Source organism: Parus major, chromosome 3, assembly GCF_001522545.3.
Source record: "Parus major isolate Abel chromosome 3, Parus_major1.1, whole genome shotgun sequence".
NCBI classification, from domain to species: domain Eukaryota; kingdom Metazoa; phylum Chordata; class Aves; order Passeriformes; family Paridae; genus Parus; species Parus major.
Genome location: NC_031770.1, coordinates 65,346,933 through 65,373,289, shown reverse-complemented (window position 1 = coordinate 65,373,289; position 26,357 = coordinate 65,346,933). Strand labels below are relative to the sequence as shown.

General features: G+C 37.4%; 1 protein-coding gene and 1 long non-coding RNA gene across 3 annotated transcripts in view; one reads left to right on the top strand and one right to left on the bottom strand.

The window, feature by feature from the left end:
* NT5DC1 (5'-nucleotidase domain containing 1) overlaps positions 1-26,357 on the top strand; it is a 125,870-nt gene that overhangs the window by 57,746 nt on the left and 41,767 nt on the right. For both annotated transcript variants that reach the window (XM_015621776.2, XM_033512829.1), the window contains exon 7: positions 23,218-23,392. In XM_015621776.2, the coding sequence (XP_015477262.1) occupies positions 23,218-23,392 (175 nt within the window). The remainder of the gene's footprint in view (positions 1-23,217; positions 23,393-26,357) is intronic.
* LOC117244054 overlaps positions 8,469-26,357 on the bottom strand; it is a 31,000-nt gene continuing 13,111 nt past the window's right edge. Inside the window, exons 2-3 of the long non-coding RNA XR_004496434.1 lie at positions 24,108-24,155; positions 8,469-8,821 (exon numbers count right to left, since the gene is read on the bottom strand). This is a non-coding gene — a long non-coding RNA (uncharacterized LOC117244054). The remainder of the gene's footprint in view (positions 8,822-24,107; positions 24,156-26,357) is intronic.

Here is a 26,357-nt window from a genome sequence, read left to right as displayed (position 1 = left end):
ATAAAGCTAGCAAGATTCTTCTGACACACCTGTTCTTCTCAGGCCCTGCAATTGTTTCATAAAACAGTCCAGGTCACTTAAAACTCTTCAGGTTTCTGGCCTTCAGTAGCTCTTGTGGAAGGCATTCCCACAGCCTCACTGTTCTCATGTTTGAGAAAGTTTCAGCCTAAATCTGTTTGTGGCAAGTATCTAACCTGCAGCTATTGTGGGTTTTAAGATTAAACTGTCCTCCCCTGTGAGGGGGGGTGGGGGTCTAATGAGGTATTTGATTATTCATGTAGTTCTTTCTCTTGCAGTGTTTTCTTACATGATAAGCTGTGTTCTGGAAGACTCTTGCAGAATATGTACAGCCAGCTATTGACTCAGATAGGATTTCACTAGTATTTTGACATTTGTATTAACTCTCTGCTGCTTCAGTTGAATTTATCTTGTGTACTATGTCTGAAGAAGTTATTTGTGTATTATTGAGACCTGGGTCAGAAAAGGAAATTGCATGTTTTTCTCTTACCTGATTTCTGGCTGATGAGCTACTGAAAAGTAAATTTTTAATAGCCCTTGGGGAGACTTTTTTTTGTTTTAAACTTAGGCACCTAAGACTTCTAAATGTACTTTATGAATAACTATAGAAAGACAGAAGAATTTCCAGGGAATCTCTATTCATCCCATATAGAAATGGGTCTCAAGTAATATAAAATATCAGTGTATTTGTTCACATCTTTCTATACAAAGAATTAGGAATTTACTAAGCTTTTAGAGGGCTTGGATAAGTTGAATCCCATATCAGCTGGGGGGCACCATACTATGTACTTCCATCCCATGTTTAATATTCTGCTCCATTTTCTTCCTTTGCATGGTGGTGTTCTGTCAGTGCTTCTCTTTTTTTTTCTTTTTCTTTCTTTTTTCCCAAACTTCTACTATTCATTTCTATTTTAGAGGTGAAAACACAAAAGTAGAAGTATAAATAAAACTAATATCAAGACTGCTTCAGGAGAAGTTCTACTGGAGTAATCACTTCTGGCCCAGAGGTTTCCCTTTCAGTGCAGTTCATTGGCATTTCCTCTGCAACAGGCACTTTAGTCAGCACTTTCACAGTCTTTTTCTAACCTTCTTTTTTTCCAGTTTATCAAGCAATCTCTGTTGTGACACCTTACCAAATGTTCTGCTGAAGTTCAGATAAAATCTAATCTCTCTGTACAGTTCTTTTGTCTGGAAAATTGGGTATCCTATCAAAGCAAAAAATCAGGCTGGTCTGACACGACCTACCTTTTCTAAGGCCGTGTTACATTTTATTCTATTGTCCATTTACCTTCAAGCCTTTAATTATTCTTTCCTTCAAATTTCATCATATGATTTACATGGAGCCTGAAGTGTGAAAGAATAAAAAAATTTGAGTCATTTTTTATTTCCCAGTGTTGGCACAAACAAATCCTGTTATGACTTGAGCATATTTTGTAGTTCTGCCTAAGTAACATCTTCATTAAAAATCTTTCTGTTGGGTCTGGTATTAATTATAGGGCCATTTTTCAGAATTCTGAGGTAAAAGGGAGCTTGTGAGTAGGCTCAAGTGCATTAAGCTGTTTGAACTTTGCTTGTTCCTTGACTATGATTATGGATATATACTTACCTCACACATTGACTTCACGGAAGGCTTCCGTTTAATTTGGGAATCACACTGATTTCTTCTGTGGTATTTCAACAACTTTGCTAGAGATACTTTCATTCCCTGGTAGGTGAAAAAGTTATTGGCATTTTCTTGAGCATTTTTTTATTTCTTCAAGAAGTAATTAATTTTGCCTGCTTAAGTTTTCTTTGTATTCAGTCGTTTTAGGCTTTCTGCTTTTTCAAATATTGTTATCCGTCCATTTGGATCTGGAGACATGATATAAAGGGATTTCCCTTTCACTGAGATGCAAGTTACAGTAAATACTTGAATATTTGATATAAAGAAATGCAGGTGTCCTTCTTCAGTGGTGTTTCGGGGTTTTTTTACTTTTTTTTTTTTTTTTTTGTCTGAGAGGACTAAATTTTCAAATAAATCTCATGGGATATTTGAAAAGCTGGATTCATGTATGTGCTCTCTGCCAAGTAGTTTATTTTCCTGCTAAAATAAATAGCTATGCACTTTTAATAGTAAAAATAGGCTTATATTACTTGCACACTCTTAAGAGAGCTTCTGATTAGTCAAAGCTTGTTTCTAGTAATTGTATCATTTCTTAAGTGGGAAGAAAAATGCCTTGACCTTAGTGACCAGACAACTTTCACAAAAAACTTTGACTAAGATGTGAAATGACTGTTTTAAGTCATTAAAAAGTAATAGACTAAAAGAGATTTTGCAAAGGAAATGTAAGATAATACTGCAGTGGCATCACATTGCTCAGTAACAATCCCAGAATTATTGTGCTCTAGGTTCTCCAGATGGATTTGAAAAGGAAAAAAAAGAGCAAATGTCTGTAAAAACATGCCCCAAAGTAGTGGATGTGCTTCTCCCATTACATGGGGCCTTTGGCTGTCTACATTTAGAAGTGCTTTGAAATGCCATGGTGTTGAGCCAATTGCTTTACAGGAAAGGAGAAATGCAATTGATTAATTTCATTTTGGGGTGAAGCTCCTTCATTTGTTTCTTGTAACTGACTGGATCATGATCCAAGCAACCTAATTCAATAAGTAAGGGAGTACAGTACAGTTACAAAGACCATCACAACTGAATATTTTCTTAAGAAATTAAAATACTTCATCAATGACTGTTGGCTGTATATTTTTACTTCTGTATCAACTGGAGAGAAAGATAATTATTTACCTAGTTTGTTCAAATGTTTAGTCAATGAGGTTTTGGAAATTTACTAATGAAGTAGAGAAGCCAATATGCTCTTTTGCGAATGTGAAAGGAGGCTGTTATGTGTCCCATTGGGATTATGCTGCAACATTTGCTGTCTGCAAAAGGTTTTGCATGCCAATCAGCCATCACCAGTTTCTTAATCCATGTTATGGAATGAAGCAGGAGCAGTTTTTGGTACCTGCTGATGTATCCTGATGTTTAGGACTAGGACCAGCCAGTTAATCTGTGTTGTTTTTTTAAAATTCTGTTTACCTGATCTTAAAGAGATTTTAATTTTATCTAAAACAAAATTATTTGCAGAATTTACAGTAAAAGCCATAGTGCAAAGTTTAATGAGAAGAGTAAATGCAAGTAAAAGGAGTAAGCCACATAATTTTGCTTAGCATAAATGTTAGTTTAGGGGTTTCTTTTATCTCCATGCCCTCTGACACTGGCTGTATTCAAGCTAAAACATCTATTTCCCCAGATTATGGATGTTTGCAGAAGACAGTCAAGATTTGGAGCAGGTCATTTTTATCTGTATAGTGAATGTTCATCTTCCAGGAAAGAGAGGAGGAAGAGGATAGAAAAATAGAGAATTTATTTTCAGTCAGTCTTATGCCTCTAGTCCTTTGGTGTTCATCAATCCTATTAATTCCAATCATTGCTGTTTGTCCTGTTTTAGACATGTTCATGTTTAATTAGCCCAGCTGAACAAATCACATTCTTCCAGCCAGACTGGCTTTCATTCAGCTGAACACTGGACATTGACAATTACACATTTGTTGTCTAGATTCCTTTTTTGAAGCGAAGGAAAGAAATGGGCAGTTGTAGTGAGTGACTCACATGGTCTATTTTAGACATCTGTGTACACTCTAGTGGGAAGAGCAACATGCTAGAGAGACCCATTTGTCTCCATCAACTATAAAAGAAGCCTTGCTATCCTGCACAGATTTTGGGATTGTCAACCTTGCATGGGGTGATTCTCGTCCTTAAGGACTGTCCTTCTACTAGGCTAGGTTTTTACCAAAATAGTGATTCATGATGAAATCCTGTCCTCTTGCAGAGCTGGGAAATTTCCATGTCCCAGAGAAAAACTTCTCATTCTCCCTCTTTGCTTACCCAGCAATTACAGCGTAGCCATACATTATGTAGCTGGGATGGTGTGTGTAACTCAGGGGAGAGCTCCTGTTTAGGACCAACCCTGCAAGGGACCCCTCATTAACTGCTCTGGGAGGTTCTGGCTCTTTTTCATGGCACTGAGGTGAAGGCAATGAAAATCTGCCCTGCAAGACCAGGGACACAGACAGGAATTCCCAGTGCTGCTCTTCTCCATGATCTCCTACAGTTTCAGGACTTTGCCAGTATTCCATGTGCACCTGCAAATGTTCCCACAGCAAAGGGAAAGAAATTGGGGTAATCCATATAGAAACTCCAACAAAGCCAAGCTTTCACAGAAACAGTGTTTGCAGTTATTAGAACATTGTAGATACTCCAAAACTGGTGTACGGTGGACAACTTTAGAAGGGAGGGAGCATGTAGAAACATCCTTAGTGTCTGAGTATGATCATCTCCAAATACTTTCATTTAAGCTGAACCTGAATGCTTGTGCTTACATTCTGTGATGAACTGATTCTGGTTTAAGGCTCCTAGGGCCTCATGCAGAACATCACATTAAATACTGGTGTAGGGTGCTGATAAGGTTTCTCTCCAAAAATATCATCAAGGTTAACTTTGTCCTAGCAGACTTTCTTTGAGGCTCCCATTGCTTCAGCTTTATAAAACATTGGGTATTTGATCTGCATTTAGCATAAAACCAGCATGAAGTCATAATGTCAGCATAAAGAGCTTATTGTAGTGAGCTTTGGGAAATGTGAAAGAAAAAAATAAATAAATAAAGTGATTATGTCCACACCTGGCCTGCTGCAAAATTTTATTATATTGGGTGATCTGCCAGAGGACAGATCTGATATAATCGTGGAGATTAGATTTTATGCCACTACACTTATGTGAACTTAAGGAGAATAAAGAGATAGTGATAATAAACCACCTAGTGAAGATATTAGGATGACAAAGGTGCTTGTATTGCATCTGCAGTAGTATTGTCTTCCTCCAAGGAAAGCTAAGTAGTTTTCTGGTGCCTGGCTGGAATAACAAAAAGGGGTCATTCTCATTGTAATTCAAAATAAAAAAAAATAATAATAATTTTAATAAAACAAGAGAGTGCTTGATTTATTCATTTATTATTCTACATTTCCTAGTAGAAAAAGAATCAAGAAAAAGTAGACATACTGAGTCTTTAGTACCCCTTTGTGATTCAAACAATATTCCAATTTCTTGCTGGTGTAAATTTCATTAATTTAAAAATTTAGTAATATTATCAATATCCTAGCTATTCATCTTTGTTACAAAGCACACTAGGGCTTTGGTTTTGAAAGCTAAAATATAGCAAGCTGTTAATGGAATTTATAGTTGTGCTCCCAAGAGATTTAAATGAAGTCTTGAGGGTAACCACAATCCCTGGCGAGAATCCTCCTTCTTATTAAAGCTGACCTGGACAGGACTTGCTTTCAAGCCACACTGAAATTGTCTAGAGAAAAGAATCTCTGTGGGAGAAAATACACATTCTTCTTGTCTCCCTGCCTCTGGCCAGCCAAGCATAGCACTGCATCTTAGTCATTAGCAAGGGAGAGAAGGAAACCAGTACTTCCCAGTTCTGGAAAAGAAAACCACTAAAGAAAAAATACACTTACTAGATTCCACAAACTAATAATGAAAGTTTTGTTTGATCACCAACAACTTACTCCTGACCTCATGAACTGGAAAATATTTTCTGTTGTCCTTGGGTAAGTTTTGTCAGTGGATTGTTTCAGGGTTTCTTGGAATGTATGGAGTAACTTAAAAGGTGTCTTGCTTGGATTTTAAAACTTTAATTTATTCAGTACGCTTCAGTTTGTTAGTTATTTAGCCCAAGCAGAAGCAATTAGCTGCCAGTAAAACATTAGCAATAAGCTTTCTGTGATGTTCCCTCTACAGAGTTAGCAACTGCATTAAATTCTTGCTCACCAGGATCTGCCTCAGTCTCTGTATTAATAAAGTAGGAAAACTGGTAAAGTTAATCAATATACACAACTCCTCTCCTAAAAAAAAATAAAATTATACGTTATTTGCATACATCTTTTCTATCAAATTGATTTTTTAAGGTACATTTATTTTTGAATTTACCTGGTATGAAGTTACTAAAACTGCTTTGTAAGTCCAAATCTGAGATTTTCTAAGTAAAATCTTGCCTGCTAAATGTAAGTTTTCTTGCTAAATTTAAAACTGAATTCTTACAGTAAAATGTATGAAGTTATTTGAAATTGGTTGTATAATGTTATTATTGTGCTACTTTTTAATGAAGACGTAAAAGATAGAATACTGATGGAATACTTTATCTAACTCTGTGGAGTGCCAACTACTTTGTAACTGCTATCAAAGTTTAGGAAAAAGAGATCAGCTTCTTTTTAAAAAAGAAGTTGAAAAAAAGGAACAAAGTACTTAGGAAAGGATTGAAGATGAAAAGGAACATAAGTTTTGTGTGCAGTTTTTAATGGTGGTAACTGATTTTCTGACAAAACTTTAAAAAAAATACACATTATCATGTGCTATTTTTGGAGAATTATAAGAGTCAAATAAATCTGTCAGAAAGCCAGATAACTACTTGAATACAGAATCACCACTCTGGTAACCTACATCAGTCTTAGAAGCTGATTTAAATTGTCTTCTTGGTAGATTTGAAAACAGTGAAATATAGCCACTCAGTGGCCATATGGCATGCATCCACCTTCCAGCATGAAAGCCAGTATGTGGCACTAATGTGTATTTCAGAGGCAAACTAACTTCCAAATGGCTGAAGAAGAACAGCCAGCTGCCTGCATGGACAGAGAGAGAAACCAAACGCAAGGGGAGAGCACTGCTGAAATCCTTTAAGTCTCCTGTGCCTTTGTACTGCTTGCCTTATAGAGCTCTGAGCAAAACCAAACAGGAAAGATCACAGACCTCTTGCACTGCCAAATATTTTGTGGTCTCTGAGAGCTTGAGGGTTGAACTATGAGACCTGTGTGGTATGTGAGAGGGCTGGAAAGGGTTGTTTCAAGTCGGGAGGCAGCGGCAGCACTGCTGGATCTCAGTAGCCTGCTGAGCGGCCAGCCAGCCTCCTCCTTGGAGCTTAAAAAAGGACGAGTGAAGTGATCCAACAGCTAATAAGTTTATCCATTAAGGTCAGATAAAGTACAAACTCCCTAATTACAGTGCTTACCAGAAGGAGGGGAAAACACTCTGTGGAGTTTGTGAAATCAGAGTTATATTTTATTCTTTCAAAAATACCCTCCAATCTTTAAAAGTTCACTGTGATAGTTTTCCTTTCTTCATCCTGTACCTTAGAAGCAGGAAAACACTTTTTGTCCAGGCATTAGAAATCCTCTTAATCATGTCCGAAGGTGGCCAGGGGCAATAAAGCATTCTCTGATACTTTTTTTGTTTGACAGACTTTTAACTTACTTAAATACAGCTGGATGGTATTTTGTGGAGTACTGTCGTTTAGGCATTCTTTTTGTTTGCTCCTTGCAGCCAGATCTTTGGTTTTTGTAGTAATTGTGGTGATCAAATCCTTGGGGTGCCTTTCTCCCATGGGATCGTAATGTGTTTGGAGTGAAAGAAATATGTACTGGTTTGCTACAACAGTACCAATCAGAGCAGGTCAAAAAAACCCTGTTGTGGATCCTGCTTTCAGCAGCTGTTGCTGCTCCCTGGCCAAAATCCTTACTCACTCAAGAGGCTGTCCTTTTACCTCTTCTCCCTCCACTTCCCTGGCTTAGTCCCATGACTTTCTCCTCTCCTCCTCCTCCTCCCTCTTTTCTGAAACTCAGTGTTCTTAGGTTGAAAGCAGACACCAAAACCACCACAAACTGTTTTCTTTGGTTTGAAACAGCCCTTCCTGTGCATTCTGTGTATACAGAATGTTTTGCTAGTAGTTCAGATCAGGCACCATTCACTGGAGAGAGCAGGAAAGATTAAGACACGTGCAAACTGAAAAATTCTTTATGAGGAGAAATTGCACTAATCATAATGTAAAGATTATTCCTGACCTTAGAGGTCACTCAGGAATGGGTCACCACCAACAACAAGGCAGCTGTTTTTTTTTCAGCTGTGAAAAAAAAAAATTGCTGGGGATCTCACCATGTAGTGGGTGGTGATGTCTTCTGACCAGACTGGGCTCAGTGTAATGACATAAAAGGATTTTTATCACTGCTAAATTTTAGACTGTATTAACAATTGCCACTTGATCAGTCCTTAAGAGCAGCTGTAAAGTTTCAGTTCCCATTTAAGACTTAGCAACAAGGTTGCTTCTAGTTAGGTCTAGTTCTTTCAGATGTGAATCATCCAAAAGACAACTGATTTTTTTTTTTCTTTGAGCCCTACATAGTTTAGTCCCTAATGAAGGACAAGAGAATGTGGTTTTTCCAAGTACCTCAGTATGGTGGATTTGACTTTGATCATATCTATTCTTTTTTTTTTTTTTTAGTCTTTTAGAGGAGTCTGTCACAACTGAGTCTGTGATTTGTGCTGTGAGGGAGGAGAATCAGTCGATTTTAAAAAAGAAAACAGTCAGTACCAAAAAAAATTTTATTAGGCAAATACATTAAGGCTGTTAGTTTTTCTTCTGTTAGTTTTTCCTCCCATAGTCAGTAAGAGAAGATATTTCAGCTTTGTGAATGAAAACCTGCAACTGCCCATATTATGTACATCCTCACTTTTTTCTGCTGCTTGGAGCTCCTTGTTACACATTTCATCACAAGTTGAAGGACTTCGCATTGAAGGACATTCCCAGCAATTCCAGCAATAAATTCTTTTGTATTCTCCTAGATGATGAAACACAGTAGCCAGGCGAGTTTTCAATAAAGCATTCTCTCCTCTGGGAAACTTGCTCCCTCTGGTGTTTCAGCAGAGCCAGTGCTTGGTGACCTTTAAATCCAGAGTTATAATTTAATTACATTATAGTAATGAGGGCATCTTTAATCTGTAAAATTATTATAAAAACTTACTGTATCTTACTTAAATATATATATATATATATATTGTTCAGTCAGTATTTTCATAGAAACAGTCAAGTGTCATTGAAGTGAATGCAAAGTTCACAGACATTCCTTCCCATCTTGGTCTGAATGTCATCTTCCCTATATATAATCCTTTTATTTTACTATAGTATTTAATTGCATTTCCAAGTTTTATGGATTTAAAAAAATAATTTGTCTAACTTTGGAAGCTTTATGTAGAAAGCACTTGTTACTTGTACGGTTTATATATATATATATATATATATATATATAATGTAAAGCTATTTGTAACTGTCAAGCTAGGAAAAGAAAATGGCATGTAAGCATGCTTCTTATTTGAAGCATTCCCAGTTCTGCTGTATTAGAATTTGGACATGTTCTTACAATTCAAATAAGATTGACTGGATAAAATATGAGGCACGTATTATGTAGACAAAATTTGTACGTAGCAATTGAAGTTTCTTGCATGCCTAAGATTGTAAGTCACTCAGAGCTTCTTATTGCACTGTGGGGAAATGCTGCCACCTGTTTGATTTAGCTCTCTGCACTTAATCAGCCAGAATACTTTTCCCAGTGTAGGACTCCTGCAGTCTTCTTTATATCCATTTTGTTTGGCTCAAGCAAAGGATATTTTAAGCAAGCTGGAAAGGAAGAGTTTAAACTTCCCAGGTGAGCATTGTGAAAGGTGTTTTTAGATTGGCATGTTACGTGGGGCATGTTGCTGAGCTTGCAAATGGCATAAAAAGTTACTGCCTGTCAGGTGAGATGGAGTGACTGATTGTATATGTGTACATTAAACCTGTCCCTACAGTGAAATAAAGCACTCGCCTAAATGAGGGAGTAAAGCAAGTAGGTGCAGGTTCTCATCTGCCAGATGCTTAGATTTGCCATTTGATCTTTTATAATCATCTGCAACAGAAATTAAAATGGGAGCAGAAGTAAGAGCAAAATAAGCTTGTGGCTTCTGAGCAAATAAAATACTATTAGCTGATGCTCAGTCTCATATTGAGGAGAGCAAGACCCTTGTAAACCCTTATGCCACTTAAGCCAGTGTGAATTTTGTCATGGGATTATGAACAAATCCTTAAGAGGCATACTTCTATCAAGCTATAAAATATCTTACTGCAGTACACAGTCAGCAATGGTCAAATACCAACCAAGAAGGACTTTTATTACCACAATGTTTGTGGTGAGCTAATCATGAAACTGTATGAGGTTTAATAAAAATTCCAAGAAAACTCTTATATAAACTCTCTATATTTTTCTTTTCATAACAGCATGTGATGCTGTACTCATATTTTCTAATAATGCATTTCTGTAGGAGAATGATTCTACATGTGGAAAAAGCTATAAGTAATTCAAATGCCTAACAATTAAATGAGCACATAAGATTTTACAGTCCTTTCTCTAAAGATTCTTGAAGTCTTTATGTATAATTTAAAGTTTCTTAAAGTATACTTACTGTTTTATTCTATCCACTAGCCCATAAACTTAGAATTATAATGGTAATAATGTCATTTTCCATATAAGTGTATTTATCTTTCTCAACAAATACAGCTTACATGTATGTGTGTAAATGTGCAAATTAGATTTTGTTTTATAGCACTTTTTAGCAATGAGTACAGATATGAGAAAATCCTTGAGAGAATATATCTCCCAAGCATATATCTGCTATGCTATTGTCTGACAGAGTTGTCTTTGATACTCAAATGGTTTCTAATGCCTGAAAATTTGCACTTAAAAAGGAAAAAGAAAATATTACTTTTACTTGTCTTGCTTTTTGCTTATTTTGAGTCCTTATACAGCAGAGAAATTCCTTTTCAAAAGCAGCTGTGATGTAGCCACTATTGCTGGTATAATTTAACATTGGTCCTGATAAGCATTTTAATGAAAAAACAAATCTGGTGTCCTATATCACTATAAACTGTCTAAAACCAGCATTCATTCTAGAGACATTTCCATACTCAATTCATTTCTTCCAGCAGAAAGGTAGTAATAAAAGAAAGCTCATACAACAAATGATATTAACACAAGAATCTGACATTTATGTTCAGATGTCAGTTCAAAAAAATAAATGAATGATGATACTGTCTTATTTTTGCAGAATGTAAGGTGCTGAATGCAACATGGTGTGCTTATGTCATTGGCTTTGGCAGGAATGGTAATTTAAAGATTAAAGGAGAAGTGGGTCTCCTTATATGTCTCTTTTCTTGGAAGTTAGTAACCAGTCCCACAATCTGGAAAACAAAAGAGCTGCTTGTGTGTCATCTGGTTTCTTCATAAATATTCAGGGAAGACTTTTGTTGCTCTGTGGAAACTGCCTCTACAAACATTTTAAATATACAAGTATGAATTGTTCATGCAGTCTTTGCTTTCATAAATACTTCATCCTGTTTGGCTAAGCCCCATGTAAGTGGAATTTGAATGGCAGGACTTCCTTCCTTGCACCTTAGCAGGGGTTCAAGTGGTAATCAGGCACTTGCTTTCTGCTTTTTCCCATCAAACTCAATTAAACATTGAGGTTGAGGTGAGGAAGCAAGAAGATTTGAGCTGGGCTGGTTGGTGGTGGAGGTGCTTGGAAACCCTCCTGCTCCACTACTGTAATGAGCAGGGTGGGTTCCCAGCCACCCATGCCAGGTCTGCCAGCCACTGCAAGAGACCTGAAACACTGAGTCCTGTGAAGTTTGCATTAACAGAAACAGCAATAGCATTTTAGGATATACTCTGTAAATACCCTATAAACGTAAGAGATACTCTATAGTCACTTAAATATTTTGAGGGAGATTTGGAACTACATGATCTTTAGGGTCCCTTCCACCCTAAACCATTCTATGATTCTATTCTTTTATATCAAATATATAAATTGCCTTTAATTTCCAGAATTTCCTGCTAGAAGCTGCAGAGATCCTTACAATAGCCTCAGAAAGCAAAGAGTGCTCATCTGTTTGACGTGTTGTTTGGATAATGTTAAAACAGGTGAAGAATCAAACCAGGAGAGATAAGAATACAGAATAACAAACAGAGCACCCAGAAAAAAATTTCTTCATAACTTTTAAATAGATTTCTCTGTACACGAAACTCCAACATCTGTGCTAACAGCTTGACCAGCAAAGATCTTTTCAGCATTTTAGGTATAATTTTAACCATTTCTTCTTTTCCCTTCTCTATAAGAGAGTGATGAACTCAACACACAGACTTTGCAGAAGATAATTTCATTTAGTTGTTCCATTTTTTAAGCATTCTCAATGGAGGCCGTACATCTTGTTAAATTTCTGGAAAACAGCTTTTTTTCTTTGTTCTCAAGCTGATCCCTTGGCCATAAAATAATGGAGTCTGTGCTCATGAAAATGGCTTTAGGGAGCTCTCCTTCTTAGCCTTCCTGTGGCAACAGAGCTGGTACAAATGGGAATGATGGTCTGCAAAGAAATTAGCGTGAAGTCAGCAGTCTGTATCTCTTTTGGCTGGATAAGTTTCAGACTTCTTGTTCAGGTCAGCAAAAACTGTGATTAAGAGAGTTGTGCTGCTGCTCTTTGCTGAATTCCTTCCTTTCACTGGCTACTAGTGAATTTTTGTAATGTGACTGTAAGGGTCATTATCCTTAACACACTGATAAACATGAGCACTAGCATCACTCATTAAAGCAGTGGATGGAGGTGGGGGTGCATATTCATTGGTAATATGGAATCATAGTACTTTAAGGAAGTGTAGAAAATAACTTGCATTTAGCACACAGCTGCCAAAGGGGTGGTTTAGGTGTTCCTAGCAGATGGCTTTCTAGCCTCTTTTTAAAGACCTGCACTGACAGAGATCATACAACCTCCTTGGCAGCTTTTCCAGTGCATCACTACCACTCAAATCAGAAATCTTCGTATCATTTCTAATCTAGGTTTACACAAGTGTAAGATTATTGCTTCTTGACTCATTGACCTTGGCCTCAGAGGACAGATTATTCCTTTTTTTCATTTTTTGCCCCAAGCATGAGCATTCTCCATGTTTGAAGACAGTTATTATTTCCCTCTTAGATTTATGTTTAAGCTGTCAAATCACCCAGTGTTTTCCATGGAGCCTTCCACCCACCCCCACGCCCTGACCTCTGACAATTGCTGTTTGAGGACCACTGCCATTTGTGGCTGTGGAGCTGCACGTTTCAGTTCTGTTCCGTCTTTTAAAAGTTTTGTCTAGAAATTTCAGAAGGTTTCAGTAACTGGAGAAAAGGGGAAAAAATTAATAGCTGGGATTTGTGCTCCCGACAGCCATGATGTGACGGTTCTGGATGGCAGGGGGCTTTGAGGTGAGGACGGTGCCGGTGGCGGTGGCGGTGCCGGTGGCGGTGCCGGTGCCGGTGTCGCGGCGCTCCCACTCGCGGGCCCCCCTCGCTAGATGGCACCACCGGAGCGATGGAGCGGGCAGGGAAGGAGCGCCGGGAAGGATGAGCTGCTGCTCCGGGAAGTTGCTCTTTCTCTTTCCAGTGCCGTGTGGCTGGACTATTGAGATGGAGAGCAAATACGCACACGTGGAGGCCTTGCTGCCTCCAGCTGTGCCGGGTTCTTAGAGATCAATGAATGCCTTTATACTGCGTCTCACTGCGCAGTCTGAATGTACCCTGACTCCCTGTCATTTAAGCTCTTGGAGTCTTATCCTGATGGCCCTTGGTGCATCTTCCTGTTAATATTTCTTTAATACACAGGGACTGAAAATATACTTCTGCAGCTTTGTAGGCAAAAAACCATGAAAAGCACTTGGTATGTGTGTGATTTGAGAGCTGTATTACCAGGACAGCTAGGGTGAGATCCCAGGCAGGAAGAGTAAGGCTTTCATTTAATGTATTACTAGGTGATGGTGAGCGTAACAGTAGGTGGTACATCACCTACAATTGGAGTAGTTATTATTGAACACTGCTTGTAAGATGACAGAAAGCACACGACTGGTAACTTTGTGTATACACAGGGTAGTCATAAACATGAAAGGTGAGAAGCCTAGTCACACATCTCCCCTGGTCACACTCTTCTGTAATGTCTTATTTTCTGATAGGTTTTCTGACACAATTTTAAATTCCTCAGTTTTCAGAGTTCTTCTCCTGACTCCATTCTTTTGGAACTTGATGCTTGCAGTTTCCCACTGCCCAACAGATTGTTCTTGAAGTGTGCATGTGGCATCTATATATATAGGAATGTTACATGTTGTATAGTATAGGAATGTTATGTAAGAAGTAAAATGAGTCTGCTTACAGCTCTTGGTCATTCTTTACCCATTTGGAATGTTTGCAGCTGTAGACCCGGAGGTTGGAATTAACACCATTTGTTCTTGTCAGTGCACAGTATCTTGGGAGACAGAAAAAGATTATTTCTTGTTTTTTAAAAAAAATATTGTTTTTCTTTAATATGTATTTCTGTTTGTGTGTTAGTATGTATGTATGCAAATATAATAGGTAGATCATGCTGTTGCTTCCAGGAAAAACATTTCTGAGAACTGAAACTTCTTTCTTACTGCAAGAAGTGCCTCCAAGTAGCTGATACACTCAAACTTTCAAAAAGAGTTTCATCTCTTCCCCAGAGCTATTTTAATTTGAGATCTCAGAAACAGGGATTACCTGTAATGTCTTCTTGGTGGTGCAGAACAGCAGAATAGGATTTTTAGTTTACCAGCAGCTGTAGTCTGTGTGTCATTGTAAGATATCTATCTACCGTATTGTATTTTTTTATTATGCACTTCATTTCCACACCAGGCATAAAAGCACATTTTACACAAGCCAATGGACTCAAGTAACCTACATCAGATTCATAAATAAAACAGTACTTGAATATTTTACTTCCTGCCAAATTAGACTGATGCAGAAGCATCCTGGACAGATCCCATTTCCCACCTACTTAGCTGCATTCAGTTGAACAAAACAGTTTCCTCCTTCCATCCTAAATTGTTTTGCAGTTTTTTTAGGTTGTCTTTACCATATTTTAAAGGTGTGTAAATTGACAGCAGGTAGAGTTTAACAGGCATCTATGTATGCAAAATTTGTTGGGCAAGTAGGTTTTGAGTGCAAATAGTTGTAATGTACATAGAAGAAAAATCTCAAATATACTTCCATGGCAAGTTTGTATGACAAATATATGTATATCCTTATGTGTATAAGGCTAAGTAACTTCAGCAGTCTAAGTATAGGTGAAGATGAAGATTTCCAGAATTTTTATGGTAATTTACCACTGATAGGTTGTCTTCCTGTAAATATTAATACCATGGTAATACTTATATAATTAATGATCCATGTAAATCTTTAACAGGAGGAAAAAATATGGGTTGTATTGCCCAGAGCAATCACTATGCTGCCACCTTTCAGTCTTCCAAGCATACAAAAGTGGGTTGCATGAATCCTATCAGAAGACATTCTTGACAATGAAACAAAGCAGATTTTCCTGCCTGCAGATTATTCACTTTAATTGTTCACACAGTGCAGTAGGGAGGATCTGGAGAATCAGACTGTTTAACTGTTTGTCCAGCAAAGGACAGTTACCTCTGCACGAGTTTTGAGCTCAGTCCATGGGTTGTGAGAGTGTCATCAGAAATTGATTAGTTTCACACAGTTTGATAAATCTGATCTGTTATGCTGCAAACTAGCATGGTAATGTAAAGCAGGGAAGTGAATTCTTTTGAGAAATAAATAATTTCCTCTAAAATATAACAACAGATCCTGTCCTATCTCCAGAGTACATCCTGCTTTGTAGTGCACTGGGGAAACACTACTATAAATAAATATAAATATGTATTGATCTAAATATTAACATAAAACAAGAAGGAAAATAAAACAAGGAAAGAAATTCTGTCTCCAACTCTAGTGTATATAAAACTATGGAAGATCATTTGAACTACCTACATCAAGACAACTTCCTTACAAGTGTCATATGTCAGCAGTCATGGTGAGGTCAGGCTTCAGACTTTGCCACATACATGTGCTTCTCATAACTTTTTTTATTTGTGTTGTTACCCTTTTCTAAAGGAAGGGATTTGAAAGCTTGGGATGAGATGGGGAAAGGACTGCAGAGTGGTACTAACTCTGGCTGTGGGGGCAGTTAAATCAGCCTTTTGGGAACACCAGTAAGAGCAGAAAACATGAAAATAGCCTGGATTTCTCTTTCAGTATCCATGGACCTCAGTAAGAAGTAGGAATAACACTACATGCAAAAGCCATACCAGCATCTGGCTGTGGCATTATGCTCCAAGGAGTCTTGACTGTTCTGCATCCGGGACATTGCTGATGTGGTGGGAGTTGAGGCAGAGCTAGCAAGCAGGAGGGTGAAGATTAGGGGCAGATTGAACAGGGTTCTCCCAGATAGGAAATGGTGGGGGGTTTCAGGAAATGGTACTTTTTAAGCTTGCTTGAAAAGTTTTTGGGGAGAAGTAGTTAACAAGCTATGTTTTCAAGAAATGGTACAGCCTCATCTCGAAGCTGACTTTGGTTTGGGCCAGCCCTTAAACCTTGCACAGCCTTGAGGTTCTGGGCTGTCCATCTTTGGCTTTGTTTCTATCCCCTGCTACACAGGGGCAAGAAGGGGGTGGATGATGTTCAGGTAAGAGATGGCAGAGCACTAATAGCTTCTAATTTAGACATTAGGACTTCCCTTTAAATATAGCTAAAGGTTCTGTGCTGTTCCTGACAGCATTTGTTATGGGAACCTCACTTCAGAAAGGAGGGAGAGTGGTGGATCCTGCCTTATAATATTAAGCCAGAAGAAACAACATCTGCTCTTAGCTTCCTTAGGAAAATTTCTAGTCAATCAGACCCTTTTTCATTGGAGACCTATCTTTAGCTACCAAAGCATTTTAAATGTTGCAGTAAATTTCTCACAGGCCACAGGAGTAGAAAATAAGTAGAACAGGAAATGACCCATGAAATATTTGCAGAGGTGATGTTTTGTGTGTGTTCTGCTAAAATGTTTCCTTCAGTGTATTAAGTGTTTATATAGCACTGCAGCCACTATTAATCCAAGTAGTCATGTTTTCCCTAGCCCACCATGGACCCTTACCTTATGGCCACCCCCTTGAAATTAATCAAGGTGAGCACAGAATTGTCACCACTGGAAAATAGTTTATTATTTTAGAAAATGTGATCTATTTCTGCCTGACTGGAGCTGGATGTTGCTAAAAAGATTGGGAATGTTAATGTTACATGGGCAGTAAACATCTTCTTTAGCAGATACACAGGCAAAAGAGCCAAATGAGGAACAAGTTGATCCTGTAGTCCAACTGGTAATGTGTGGTTAGTTCAAAACTCATGTGCCACTTGCAGAGGGCTTGCATTGTGATCATAAAAGTCCCTACTTTTCTGAGAACACAGGAGGAAAAGTTTTTTCTTTAATTTGATTTGACATCAAAATGTCAAATAGTTCCCTATTTATAAGTCTGGATTATTAATAGAATGTAGCCAATCCTTAATACTGGTTTGGTTTTCATTTCTCCTTGTATCTCTTACCTCCTCTCTTCTGTCTGAATTTTGTGGGTTTTTTTTTCCCTTTTCTATGCCATTTCTGTTTCATTTGTATATACAAGAGCAGCTTGAATGATACTGCTTATTAAGCAGCTACTCATATATATGGCACATAAGCTAATTCTCAGCAAGCAGAGGTTCATCATCAGGTTCAGCCTTGTGACAGGCAGAAACTCACTGAGGTGTCATTCTGGATTCCTGCTCTCCACTGGCCAATTCATCAATGTTCCTGTTTACCCACCTCTTTTATCACAGAAATACCGCTTCACTCTTTTTTCTGGTGAGAATGAGAGATTTGGTACCATACTATTAAAATCTCCTTTGCCTCCGAGCTCTTTTCATGTCTGCTGCTAATAAATGAAGAAGTGTAAATAGCTGGTGTTCTTCCTGCCTGAGCTGGACCAGGATGTTTAACCCTTTGGCCTTTTAAGAAATTTGTTCTAAAGAATTTCTCAGTCTTTCTAAACAATTGCAGAAAATATAAAAGCTCAAAATATTTAATATTTGTTACTCTTCATTTTTGCTCTTATGACATTTGCCTCTTCCCAACCTCCTATCTTCCAGGACTGTCATCCTTTTATTCTGTTTTTAAAAGTTTTTATCTCCTGGGGGAAGGAGAGGATGATTTATCTCTTCCTGCTGCTCCCTGTTCCTGATATCTGCCTCACTCCAGGCCTCCAGAATGTAACCATATTTTGTCCAGACATTTCTGTGCCACCCTTCATTATCTTTTCTTATTTTGCTTTAACATTTCCTTCCCTCTGTCTCTCATTTTGCTTCTGCTGCTTCTACTAGAACACACACTTCAGCTTAAATGAAAGGCAGTAAAAGACAACTTGCCTGGTGTAATTTAACCCCCTTTCTTCTCTTTCATTAGATTAAATTCAAGTTCTTTTGCAGAATCTTCTGTGCTGAAGTAATTTTTATTGTGTTTCTGTTGAATGCTCATGATAGCTGTTAGATTAGTTTATTCAGACAAGAGAAGAAGACGGCAACAATGATCAAAAAAGTGTCTCTTCACTCTAAAAACCTGAAGTGCTGTAAAGCTACAGTGGATAGGAATATACAGTGAGTATAGTTGTTTGTATCATTGCTGATTGCAACATTTATTGCAGCTCTACTCTGTTAATCAAATTGATAACTGTTACTTGCAAGCTAGCATTAAGACAAAAATTAGGGAAGAACTATAAGTTCTTTCTCATGGCAGAGCTGCAGAGAATTTGGTGATGGGTATTAATAGTTAAGCTATCATATTGCCTTTGAATTTAAAAGAGATTAAAGGCACATTCCTAAATACTACTTTCATTGTAAGAGATTGTTAGTTGTTAAAGCCACTAAATACAAGCTACAAATTGGCGGTGTAAAGTTTATTTTTCTTGGCTGAATTCTATGGACTTTTTTTAGCCTCATACTTCTCTGCTTAGCTAAATTGTATAAATAGCAGATAAATTATTTCTAATTTAATCAAGTAGGTGCCCTCTAAAAGCAGTGACAATACTAAGAAATACACTGTTCCTGTGTTTTAGTTCTGGATTAAAACCTTGCTGGAGAGGTGCCTCTTGAACATTTGCCCATTTTATAATCCAAATAGCAGTTAAGGGATGAAAAGTGCAGTGTCCTGGCAGTACAGATTTACAGACATTGAGTCCAGAGGAGTCCAGAGCCAGTGGGGGTGAACTGGCCCTGCCAGGGAGAGGCAGTGTAAATGCAGAGCACAAAAGAAATCCATAATTATTTTTTCCACAAATGTAGGTATTCTATTAGAACATTAAAATGCATACTCCAATAAAGTAATTTGTGACTGCAGTAGAGGGAGATTGTTGGTTTAAGGACTGGATTATTATCTGTGCTGGAAGACATGACAAATGTTGTACAGCCTCTGAGTATGGTCTGGGGATTCTGCATTTCCAGCTACAAGGTTCCCATCCCACTTGCTATCACAGCTTTACACACAGTTAAACTGCTAGTCAAGACAATATGAGATAAATGTCAGACAAAACAAGAAAAAACATACTCCAAACTGGACACTAAAGAAACATCTGATAGTACAGATAGAGGAAGTGATATTGCTTCAAAAATATAGACAATTCAACTTAATTGCATCCATTTTTATCGTCAGCTTGAAAAGTATATATATATATATATATATATATATTCTTTTTCTGAAAGGATACTTGGTGGACTGGAAAAGCAATAATTGTTTTTGAAAGTGTATTTAGAAGATTATTATAAATCCCTACAGAGGCTAATTGCTAATTTGCTATTCCAGGCTGTATTTCAGAGATTTGAGATAAACTTTAAAAGTTATTTAGTAACAAGAATGAAAATCGAAAAAATTGCATTTTTTCCATGGTAACATATACATAATACATTCCAAGTTTGTGTATAAAATGCTTAGATATTCACTTTCCTGTTCCACATCATTCAATTAAGTTTTCTCATAAAATCACAGGGGGTAAATATGTTGATTGTTGTGTTGATTGTCACAGTCTTCTTGTTTCAATTTTCTTTTATTAAATACTTCTTTGTATTTTGTGTAAGTGTTCACACTGCCAAAGGGCCAAAGGTTACTAATGAAGGCCTTGGCATGCTTGAAGGTAACTGAAAACAGCAGAGAATTTGAGGTGAAAGTTGGGACAGTTGTTTTGTTAATGTTTTGCTTTCACTGATTTATGGGTATGTTGTAATATATGGCAATGTCTATATAGCTGTATATTAAGTGTATTCATAAAACAGAGAGGGAAAAAAAGTAGAGATTTTATTTTAGGCAGTGTAGAGATAACAAACCATCAGTTGTGGATCTGGCAGTGACCACAAGTCCCCCACTTGGATACACTGGATTTGTAGACCAACAAAACTTTCCTAAAGTTTGGTTATCTTTCCATTTTTAAGAATATTTTCCAATTTGGATGATCCATAAGCATTGCATGCATTATTAATGGGATGCAGCCTATCAGGGAGGTTTACAAGGTAGAGAAATTTTTTATTCCTCCAGAACAGTGTTATTCTGATTAATTACTTCATTTTTCAAGAATGGAGCTGTATGACAGTTGCACAATCACTTATTTCTATTAACTCATTATTGCTTTCCTCTATTCGCTCTGATAAAATTATTTCTTTTCTGATTTCTCACTGATGCTTTGCTTAATAGTTTTCTTCTTACTTTTATTCTTTGTTTGGTTTAGAAAAGCACAGTGAAACATAAGCCATAGTGGAGAAAAAGGCTTAGGAAATCATTAGGAAATCACTCCATTTGTTTTTGAAGACTTGACACAATGGTATTTCACCATCACATGTTAAAGCTTCCACAGTTATTTCTGCCAACAAGGTGCCTGTGGCTCTGCAATACTCCCCAAAATTGGCTGCTGCTCTGGGTTAATGAGCAAGTTTTTTGGCTTTTATTTTATTTGGCTTTCAATCAAATCTTGTAAGCTTTGGTGGTTAAACTCATTTACAGGTATGAATTTGTGTTCCACCAAACTGTCTTCACCAGATGCAATAGTATGTTAGGAATTAAGTCAAACTCTGCTTTCCTGGGCCATGCTGGCCTAATTACACTAGAGTATGCTTTAACGAGGATTCTTCTGAGCTGCCTCTGCCTGATATGGCAAACAGCCCAGAGGCAAATTTCAGATCCCAGTGTCAAGAACTGATTCATTGCTTGTCTGCAATTAACAGCTGGGCTTCAGGGTCTAGATAGAGAGCTAGAATAAGACTCTCAGCTCATGTATTGAACCCAGAGTTACTGACCTTTTCCAATGCAGATGTAGCTCAAAGGCCAAATATAATAGATTTGTCACGTCGGAGATACCACACAGATTGTGGAGAAATAAGACAGTTTTGGTTAAATTAAGTCAAAGGTTTTAAATTGCACATCAAATAATGGTCACAGACAGTGGAAGGCATTTCATAAGGATATAAAAACAAAGAGTATCCAGGAGTAAAACAGATCTTTTTGTCTGAGATGATAAGTGTGATAGATCACTATCACTGTTTATATAAATGAACTTTGCCATCCTTATTTTAATTGTTTGAACCTATGAGAGATAATGCCAAGCCTGCTTTGTTTTGTGTCTCCCTTCCTCCTCATCTAATGTTGTGCACTTTCCAAAACACTAAAAAAGAAAAATTGTCATAACATAGCATATGAAATATTACTGCTAGTTATAATATGGAGGGAAAAAAATGCAGTTTCTGCTCCTAGAAACTCTATTGCTCATCCCAAACAATATTCATGCCTCAGGAAAGAAGAAGGGAAAACACAACAGGAAACCTTCTTTTATAAATCTGCTTTGTTTAATCAAAAATATCATTGTTGTTGGCTAGCTCTCAAGGCAAATGTCAAGGCATCCCATAATGCCAGCTGCAGGAACAGGCTTGTATTCTCCTGGTAGACACTGTTACACAGCCTGACCTAAATACAGCAAAGAACTGGAACAGTGGCCTGGTTGTGAGTGGGGAGATTTTGTTTGGGAGACTGTCCTCAGATACACCAGTTTACCTTTTTGGAAGAAATCTGTCAAGTTGTAGTACAGAATAATACATTTTTGCCTCCTGTCTAGTTCCAGGATAACAGCCAATTTGAAACTTCTTCTGGAAGACTTTTGTTCCCTGCCACCTATAGATGTTTGAGTGTGTAGTGTATGGAATGGTGTTACGTTTAGCACCCAGCATCTTTTGGTCTTTCTTTGATACTACTGTTTCGAACATGTATGTTCGCTTCCATTAAATAGCTAAAGTTCAAGTGGTTTAAATCTTATTTTTTCAAACTAGAGAACTGCATTACTCACATACCAGAAAGCTAAGTAATGTCTGGGATTTATTAAATCATTCAGCAAAGTTGACCACAGACAGTTGCATATAGAACAAGTGCTGGAAGAAAAATAATCTATGATGATGTTCATTATACTACAACACACACAGACCGAGAGCCAAATATTTGGCATCATATCCATCTCTACAATTATTATATTCCTTTTTAAACCTTTAACTAGCTTGACAGTTTTGGTTATACAGGGTTTGAGCACAGAGGAAATATGTAGAAATGTTAATTTTACATCATGGTAAAACAGCTATGGGATATAACAAGATGAATTTTTATTGGTGACTTTAATGAATAGGTAACCTTTACTGCCAAGTTAGTGTTGTTGCGCAATTTTTAAAATCTCACATTCCAAGGGTATTTGTAAAATTCTACTGCTGTTCTATTTGGCAAAAAGTACATTATTGAAGCTTAGATTGGAATAGGGCAGTTTTTTGCATCTGTTCCTAGTATTCCAAATACTTATGAGTCTTTTCCAGGTTATCAAGCTTTCATAGGTAAAGTGCTACTTGAGAAAAATGCAGAAGTAGTAAAATGGATGTTACTGATCAGTCAGTGCTAACATACAGTGTTAGAAGTAAGTGAACAGGTGTTCTATGGAATTTTAGGCCCTTACTACTTTCTAAACATTTAGCTGATTTTACAATCACAAACTGAGTATCCAAAAAATTGAGCAAAGGCAAAAAGAAATAATTTTTTCTTGCATGAAGCTATAAACTGAAATTTCTTTGCTATTAACTATTCTGAGCAAAAGAACATCAAACAAAATAATTATGAAAATTCCACAATAAAGGAGAAAAGTCATGCAAGCTTGTTTCTGCTGCAGTGAATCCTCTTGGTTTGGTTGGGGGTTTTGGTTTATATTATGTTACAGTCCAGAGAAAATTTTAAATTTTGCTTTGCCTTATTTTAATTGTGTTGTTTACACATAAAAGGATATTTGTTGTGTGGATTAAGTGGTTTGTGAGCAGGATTGGATAACATAATTATGCTTTAATTTTTTTAGAAGACTGTGGGATGTATTTCCCAGAAGTGAAAAATCATCCAGACAAATATTTACAAAGATGTCCCGAGTCTGTAAAAAAGTGGCTGAAACAACTGAAAAATGCTGGGAAGATTCTGCTGTTAATTACCAGTTCTCACAGTGACTACTGCAGGCTTCTGTGTGAGCATGTTCTTGGGTAAGCAAAAAGTCCATTTCAAATTATATCTGCTGAACAGCAACTGGAGATAAGCCTGAGTTATTGGGAAGCTAATTTGAGTTTTGTTTTTATGTACAGCTAATTATTTGGTTCTGAGTTTTCTGTGGGGCCCCTCTCTGGTAGAGTGTAACAGGGTACTTGAGACAAAGGAGTCTGTCCATCTGTAAGCCTGTGAGCTGTACCTGACCCACAGCACTCTTATAACCTGTGTCCTTTTGGAGGCATCATGATGGGATTGAAGATGACAGGGAATTACCTTTCAGGCCTATCCTATACACCATCTGGTTCCTAATTTTATTGTAAAATTTTGCTAGACTGTCTTATTTAAGCCACTTCCTTTCTTGCTCCTCCAGCAGTGAATGCAACTAGTAGTACTATTGCATTTCCTTGCAGTAAATCTGCAGGAGAATCTTACCAGTATTTTTTCCCATTAGTGGTTTGATGTGAGCAATCTGCATCATCACAGCAGAAAAGATAAAACAGAAACTTCATTGCACTTGGAGACTGGTTGAGATTGCAGTTGCTGATCACAGCTGTTTTTAGCATAATGTTAACATGACCTGTCAAGTCAAATTCAGTGAAATTCAGCAGAACTATCACTTAATAAAAAAAATTAATCAGTGATGCAAATAGTGAGGTGGGTGACTTAATTGATTTTTAATCAAAGAAATAAAGTAGTTCAGTATGAGCCTACCTTGGCTATCAGGATATGCCGGGGAACAGCAGAATGAATACAGCAACGCTGTAAGAAAAGCACAGGTAAGGTAAAAGACAAAGTACCTTCCAAAACCAGTCCTGCCAGTATCACTTCTCTTTTGTACTCTCTAAATGCTAAAAAATGAAGCCTCAGCTGTGCCAGTTCTCACTGCTTTGCATGATCATTATACTTGCTCCTTTGACGGGCAAATCTACCCCCTAACAAAAAGCAATTCTCCTTTATGAGTAAGATCCTGTGAATTAACTCTTTTGTGTAAATCTGTGCAGTTATTTCCTAAAGGAAAATTTGGTATAAAGGTAAATTCTTGGCCACATATAAGGATTTGGCTTTCTGTTCCTTGGTGGATAGCTGTCACACTGTATTAGGAATGGGGATAGTGACGACACAGACTCTCAAGCTTAGTTGCAAAAGAGAGCATGATTTGTACTTCAAGATCCCTTTTTATAGACAGTTCTGAAAGGGTCAGAAGGGGTAAAACTTCTATTGGCCATCAAACCAACACATCACCATCACTGGACAGTTAGGAACAACACCCCTTGACCATTTCTTGCAAGTAAACAACAAGGAGACAAATAACACCTGCAAAGGTTGTTTTCCTTCTCCAAGCACTGTTTGAGTTCTTCCTCACAATTTCTCAGGTCACACTTTCTCAGGCCAGTGTGAGAAAGTTATGTGACTTGGTTTCACACAGACGCTGTGCTACCTGCCTGATCCCTTGCATTCAGCATCCACAAATAGTGTTCAGCTGTTTAAAGTAGCTGTAGAAATCCTTCTGGAAGACAGTAAGCAAGATATCAGAAATGAACAGTTGCCTTTCAAAACACCAAAGATATTCTGCTAGAAGGATACTGTGTCATTCCCTCTTTCCACAGAAGTGTAGGATGTTCTACGGTATTTATTACAATCATATTTTCCAGTGATTCATACAGTGTGCTTCCAAGTAGCTTTTGGAGAACTGAGTACTCCACTGTCCATTAGACTTTAGTGAAGTGGGGTTATTTTCCTGAAAATCTAAGCTTTTTTATTGGTTTTGTTTGTTCCCTGCCTCTTGTATCAGACAAAAAGACTCTCCATACCTGTGCTGCTTTTGGCTGTACTGGAAAATAGTTTAGGTTCACACCTATTGTCTCTGCCCTCAACTTTATTTGACCAGGCTAACTGGTTTTTATTCTTGACATCAGCACTGCATTTTATTCTTGATATCACCACCTATGAATTGCACCTACATAGTCCTTTATTAATTTTTATTCCTACTCCTTTCAGTTAATCAATATGATACTGAAAAGCCCAAAATTGTATAGTATGAAACAGAAAAACCCATAATGATGGGTTGATGTGTGTGAAATTTTAGCCTCTTACACCTAATATCCTTACTTTGTAACTATTTCCTTTTTTTGCACTTTATTAAAGAAACTCCTTTTTGACTAAGAAATTATTGTCTTCCTAAAAACTGTGCTTGGAAATTCATGCTTAAGTGTATCATTTACCATTTCATGAGCAAAATATCCCACTCGTGTTCATCTGACCAAATTGTCCTTAACTAGAACACATTCTGGTAGGGAGAGGAAGTGTAAGAAAAAGCTTTATTTTGAAATAAAATGTTAGGAGAGAATCCACTGGGCACTATCCTCGGCAATTCATTCTGCATTGTAGAATTGTGTCTGATAAAAGTGGGATGAATTAACCGTTCGAGAATGTGGATGTTTCTCCATTGGCTCTGTCTGTGGTGTCAACCACTATCTGCATTCAGAGTGCAACTTTTAGGAGGCTAAAGTTATGATACATGTATAAGATACATCCTGCCCGTTGTGCTAGCTACTTATTGTAACCAGAGGCCACTCTACCAATCACAGGCAGTAACTGGAACAGATTTGCTTTATATATAGTGTTACATAGTAATGTAACACTAAATCTCACAAAAAAACACTAGCTTTGTACATGAGATTGAATATATTGTTTCAAGAAAGGCCACAGGTAATCATTACCTCACACAAGGCAGTTTTCCAACAGAAAAATAGGAAATTACCAAATCTTCTGAAAAGTCTGTTTGTTCTGTTTTAATTTTTTTAAACAAAGCACTTGCCACTTTTTCCACAAATCAGAGAATCAGTCATTCAGGTTGGGAAAGACCTTTAAGATCACTGAGTCCAAGCATTAACCAAGCATCTCCGTGCTCACCACTAAGCCATATCACCAAGCGCCACATCCAGACATTATTTGAAAACT